The sequence below is a fragment of the Vigna umbellata genome, chromosome 9 (genome assembly GCF_029865625.1).
Source record: "Vigna umbellata cultivar VRB3 chromosome 9, Vumbellata_1.0, whole genome shotgun sequence".
Lineage (NCBI taxonomy): Eukaryota > Viridiplantae > Streptophyta > Magnoliopsida > Fabales > Fabaceae > Vigna > Vigna umbellata.
In genome coordinates, this window is record NC_142173.1 from 8,623,282 (window position 1) to 8,629,231 (window position 5,950).

Genomic DNA, 5,950 nt, shown 5'->3' on the forward strand with positions numbered 1-5,950 from the left:
AAAAAATAAGTCCATAAAATATTTTAAGGAAATTTTTTAGTTTAATTCTTTTATTATAAGTTATATTGATAGCATATATTTAGGGGAAAAAATGAAAAAGTAATTAATTCAACGAAGATAAAAGATAATTCATTTATTTATTTATTAATTTTAAAAATTATTATTAAAACAAGATAAGGTCATTAAATTAACATTATTCCAGCAATGAATGATGAAAGATAATATACGAGTAAAATTATACGCGGGTAACATTTAAATTAAATTTTCTTATAAAGACAAAATTGAAATTTTGGAAATAGAATAAAAACAAAATAAAATAATTTTTGATAAATTGGTTAAGGCACGTGTTCTCTCTCTTTCTCTTTCTCTCTCTAACTCTGGCTCATATTTCATCCTTCCCATTGTGAGACAGGGAGAGATCTGGCCCGTTATTGCTCTCAAAAATTCTCTCCCTTTCTGAGGTTACTTTTCCTAACTTTGGAATTCGATTTTGGTGTCGCTTTGTCAAAGGGTCTTCTTTTTCTGCAATATCCTTTCTATCTCTCATCTGGTAATAATCTCTTTGTGCTTATCTCACTCCTCCACACTGGTATTCTTATTTCTTCTCCTTTTGTTGTTTTTGCTTCTGCATTTCTCATTCTTCTGTTTTCTGTCTTCTTGGGTGTATCAATCGTGGGTGTGGTCCATTCAAGGTATTCGGATCATACCCTTTTGAATGTTTTGCCATTTGTGGCAATTGTGTCATTTTTTGAATTTGGGTTTGCATGCATGGTTTGATCATAGGAAGAGTTCCTGATTTTTTCCTAAAAATCTGGTCGTTTTTCGGAACGGGTTTTTCTTGTTATGCGTATTTGATGTTTGATATGAAGATGATGATAGATCCTCCTGTCCATTTAAACGTTCATGGTTGAAATTGTGCATGATTGTGATCAAATTGATGAATTTCATGTATTTATTTATTTGACTTAATGGGGTGCTCTTTTTTTTATTAATAACCTTTGACTTGATTTTGTAATTCTTTTATTAAGTAAAACTGATAATAATTTTTAACAATCTTATGTTTTTCTTTTTTATTCGTGGGTTTGACATTGGTGTATCTGCGATTTAGGCCCGTTGTCGAACTGCTCATAAATGTTGGTTAAACTGCTGAATTGAACTGCTCGTAAATGTTCCGTATTTTCGTTTGAAGCATTCATTATTGTGGTCATTATTAATTATTAATGTGAGCTTCTGATTAAGGTTTCTTGGATTTCTGTGAGGCTGTCCTGTAGTTGGAGCTATGGCGGTTGAGGTTGTGGGATTTGAGACGGTTCAAGGGCCAGCGGAGAACAGTACTGAAGAAGACAAACCTGTTTCTCAAGAAATTGAAAATGGGAAATTGGAAAAAGATGCGGAGGTGGCTGAAGCTATACCATTTGGGTCACATGGTGATGAATCTGCTAAACCAGAAGAGGAAGTTGCCCCAGATTCTAATGCTATTCCAGATTCTAATGTCCCTAAAGATGCAGCTGAAGATTGGCCTGTGCCAAAGCAGATACATTCTTATTATTTTGTTAGGTTCCGGCCTTATGATGATCCAATCATCAAAGCAAATCTTGATAAGCTTGATAAAGAGATGAGCCAGAAAAATCAAGCACGAATTCAGGTTACTGATGCTTTAAGGGCAAAAAGGGTGAGTTGACACTACTTTTATCATGCTTGCTTGGCAACATGATGCTCTTGGTGGAGTTGAAAATGGAAGATAATCTATGTAGGGGATTACATACTACTGTTTTTTTTCATTGTCATGTTCCACATTGTCAATCAATGCCTATGTGCTAGATTGGGCATGTTTCATCCGCTAGGCATAATGGCTTTGAATACAAAGTTATCTGATTTTTTTATATATTATAGTTGTCTAATTATTTATCTAGTGTTATGTTTTTTCATTGTATCTGTTGTTGTTATGTTTGTTTTAATTTACTCGCTTTTAGTCCCTCAATATTGCAGTTCTGTTAAATCATTATGTTGTTGCCAGCATTGTTTTAGTTTTCTCACTTTAGTCCCTCAATATTCCAGTTCAGTTAGACGTTGTGGTCTGTGTTTGTTGGTATCATATTGTTTAATTTGCACAGTTTAGTTCCTCAATGTTGCAGTTCAGTTAGATGTTGTGTTGCTGTGTTTGTTGATGTTGTATTCTTTTAATTTGCTCATTGTAGTTCCTTAATATTCCAGCAGTTCAGTTAGATGTTGTGTTTTGGTTATGTCATTATTTCAATTTACTCATTTTAGTCCCTCAATATTGCAGTTCTGTTAAACCAATGTACTGTTTTTGTTTTTTGTTTGTTGTTGTGGCTATTGTTTTGATTTGGTAAATTTAGTCCCTCAATATTCCAGTTGTGTTCTTTGTTGTTCATATTCTTTTAATTTGCTCACTTTCATATCTCAATATTTCAGTTTAGTTGAATGGCTTTGGATAAAAGGTTATTTAGCTTTTATATTAATAATTTATTATTGTTGTCATCAATTTGGTTACTATTACATTTTTTGTTGTGCCATTTGTTTGTTGTTATTTTAATTTGCTCACTTTTGTTCCTCAATATTCTGTGTTGTTAATCGGCCAAAACCTGTATTTGTTAAAATGGGAAATACATTTTTTTTTAGTTCATGGACTTTCTCTTATCTGAAAATTTATCTGACGGAGATTTTGTAAACTGACATTTAGCTGTCCTTCTATTATATGGATTTATGTGATGGGATAGACTCCATGATTATTTACTGGTATGTAATGTGATTTCATATTTGATTTTTATGCAGTCAGAACGGGCAGAGTTGATTTCTCAGATTAAGTCTCTAAGAGATGACAATAAGCAATTTCAGAGTATTGTCGATGAAAAAATAAAAGAGATTGAACCTCTGCAACAGGCATTGGGCAAACTGCGTACTACAAATAATTCTAATTCTAGCCGGGGTGGGGCATTGTGCTCATCTGAGGAGGAACTTAACAACCTCGTATGTCAGTCAAAATTCTTTTTAGTGTAGACTTCATCACTTTGTCTATTAGTATTTATCCAAACATCATTCCCATGTATGTCTTTTGTTGACGCAGATTAGTAGCTTGCAATACCACATACAACATGAGAGCATTCCGTTAGCTGAAGAAAAACAAATCCTTCGAGAAATCAAACAGCTTGAAGGGACAAGGGAGAAGGTTATTGCTAATGCTATGATGAGAGCCAAAGTACAAGATTCTATGGGGCAGAAAGAAGCCATTCAAGATCAGGTTAAGGTGAGGTTATTTCTATTTTTCCACAAAGGTTTTATTTAGAATTTGTAAATGTGTTATTATGTAAATTTTTGTTTGACAATTATATTTCATTGCAGCTTATAGGTGGTGATTTGGATGGAGCTAAAAAAGAGAGGCAAGTAATTCGATCCAAAATCAAACAACTTGATGATGCAGTAAAAGCCTTAGACAAGGATATCCAGTCTTTACAGGATGAACTGGGAGCTATTACCGAAAAGAGGGATAAAGCTTATGAGAACATTCAGCAGCTGAGAAAACAGCGTGATCAGGGGGTGTGTTTGACTTGCTTGTGACATATATCCAAACATTTTAATTTTATATTTTATATTCTTCGAACCAAATTTATGTTGGCCAATTGCATGCTTTCCTTCCCCTTTTCTGGAACTTAAGAAGTGACACTTTGGCATATTATTATGTTTTTATTAATTTGATTTTAGGATTTGCTGGCTTTTCCTGTTTTCCCATTTTGCATTGTAGAATAATTTCTAAACTTTAATCAATATTAACTTGTTCAGAACTCCTATTTCTACCAAAGTCGTGCAATTATGAACAAAGCACGGGAGCTTGCTGCAAAGAAAGATATTAATGGGCTTGAGGAAATTGTTCAAACTGAGGTTTGTTTGCATAATCTTTGTATTGTAGTGTACTTTATCCATCCGATCACTCTTTAGTGGGTTTTTAGCTAAGCCTTGTTGTAGTTGCTATTCTTTTTGTCGGTTTCAGGTTGAGAAAGTTATGTCACTTTGGAACAGTGACAAATCCTTTAGAGATGATTATGAGAAAAGACTTTTACCATCACTGGATATGCGACAGTTGAGTAGAGATGGACGGATGAGGAATCCAGATGAAAAGCCACTACTGGAAGAACCGAAACCTGTTGAAACTGGTACACTGCAGAAAATCATTGTGAAACAGCCAGAGGGGTCTAAATCAGTCCCTCAAGAAACTGTGCCCGAACAGAAGTTTCAGAAAGAAAGCAAAAAGAAAGGAAAAGATTTGAAATCCAATGTGGACAGTAAGGTTTTAGAAGATGCTGATGAATATGAATTTGAAATGCCAAAGGAGACTACTGTCAAGGAGCCTCCAATTAATCCAGAAAAGCTGAAAGAGAAGAAAAGAGAAGAGGAAATCGCAAAAGCAAAGCAGGCATTGGAAAGGAAGAAAAAACTTGCGGAGAAAGCTGCTGCCAAAGCAGCCATTAGAGCACAAAAGGAAGCAGAAAAGAAGCTCAAGGTGATTGTTTATTGATGCACATATTTGAATTTTTGTTATGGATGGGTAGTGTTAATATTTTTGCGTCGAAATGTTAGTTTTATTATAAAAGTTAAAATATATACCACATGATATTTTGTATGATGACTGCATTTAAGTTAAATTCATTTTGTTTGAACTATGTTTAGTCAAAACAAACTATTGAAATAAGAAATTCTTTTTTATTCATTCTAGGAACGAGAAAAGAAAGCGAAGAAAGCAGCTAGTGGTCCTGGATTTGTGTCAAATCCTGAGGAACTGGCAACAGATGTTGCAGAGGATACAGAACAGAAGATCAATGTTAACATGGAGGCATCAGTGGCTCTAGCTTCAGCTGCTCCGGCAAAGGTCCAAAAGGAGAGCAGTGCGAGGCCTAGGATTCGATCTAAGGCACTGAAAGGTGCTCCTGAATCAATCCCAAAGGCTATTCTGAAGAGGAAAAGGTCTCAAAATTACTGGTTATGGATTGTATCTTGTGTTTTAATAGTCCTGGCTGCTTTGGTGCTGGCATTCATCATTCTTTCTTGAGAACTTAAATCTCGAAGGAGTTGTAGACCAATTTTCTGTGGGTGGCTTGATTAGGTTTGAAAGAGTAAGTAATTTTGTCGATCTATATAGTCCTCTTGGCCAGTGGATCAAACACAAACTGAGTTGTGCTACGCTTTGAGAGGAAAGGTTACCTAACTTTTTATCTGACTCTAAATTTTGTCAGATTTCATGTTATACTAAGATATCTTTTTTGCACTTTTCTTGGCAGATAACTGATCTGTCAAATGGCACATAAATGTACTTGAAAACTTTGTGCTGAGATATTCCAAATATTTAGTTTTGATAATATAGAGAAATTTTTCATGTATAATTATGAAAATTGGTGGATGGATGGTGATCAGTAATAGGTCACAAAATGCATGATGCGTGGATTAGGCAGAGTTCACCTGTAACTTCAAAAATGCTAGTTACCAACGTGGAATCTTCTCCTTATAGAAAGGGTGTTTCTTCCTTTAAATCTGATTAGGTAGAGTTCACCTGTAATTTCTCTGTATCTATTAAATCTGATTTTGCTTTGTGGAACACACTAAACCAATTACAGATATTTTTTTTCCTAAAGAAGCTCCTCTCACCCATATTTCGGATCAAAATTTACATGAGAAAGTTGACGGGATAGAGGAAGAAACGTTTATATAAAAGTAGACCTGGTTGGAATTAGGGATGACAATTTTACTCGCGGGCACGAGTACTTGCGGATAAAATCCGCGGCGGATAGTAACTATTCACAGATATTTACTATCCGTGGGTAACGGGTAGCAGGTATTTTAATACCCGTTTCTAAACGGGTCGGGTACGGGTAGTATACTATCCGCCTCGCGGGTACCCGTTACCTGCAAAAAATTAAAAAATAAATAATTTATATAT

General features: G+C 34.8%; 1 protein-coding gene across 3 annotated transcripts; it reads left to right on the forward strand.

Annotated features, from left to right (window-relative positions):
• The first annotated feature begins 385 nt into the window (after positions 1–385).
• On the forward strand, positions 386–5,396 carry LOC124848715 (proton pump-interactor 1-like). Of its 3 annotated transcripts, none has more exons than XM_047326479.2 (8): positions 386–550; positions 1,260–1,672; positions 2,797–2,991; positions 3,089–3,268; positions 3,364–3,558; positions 3,802–3,900; positions 4,010–4,519; positions 4,733–5,396. In XM_047326479.2, the coding sequence occupies exons 2-8, from the start codon at positions 1,280–1,282 to the stop codon at positions 5,063–5,065; spliced, it is 1,905 nt and encodes a 634-aa protein (XP_047182435.1). In that variant the 5' UTR covers positions 386–550; positions 1,260–1,279; the 3' UTR covers positions 5,066–5,396. The 3 variants fall into 3 exon arrangements, with proteins under 3 accessions (XP_047182435.1, XP_047182431.1, XP_047182433.1); XM_047326475.2 differs by having other exon boundaries at positions 391–550; positions 1,272–1,672; XM_047326477.2 differs by having other exon boundaries at positions 394–550; positions 1,240–1,672.
• The last annotated feature ends 554 nt before the right edge of the window (positions 5,397–5,950 follow it).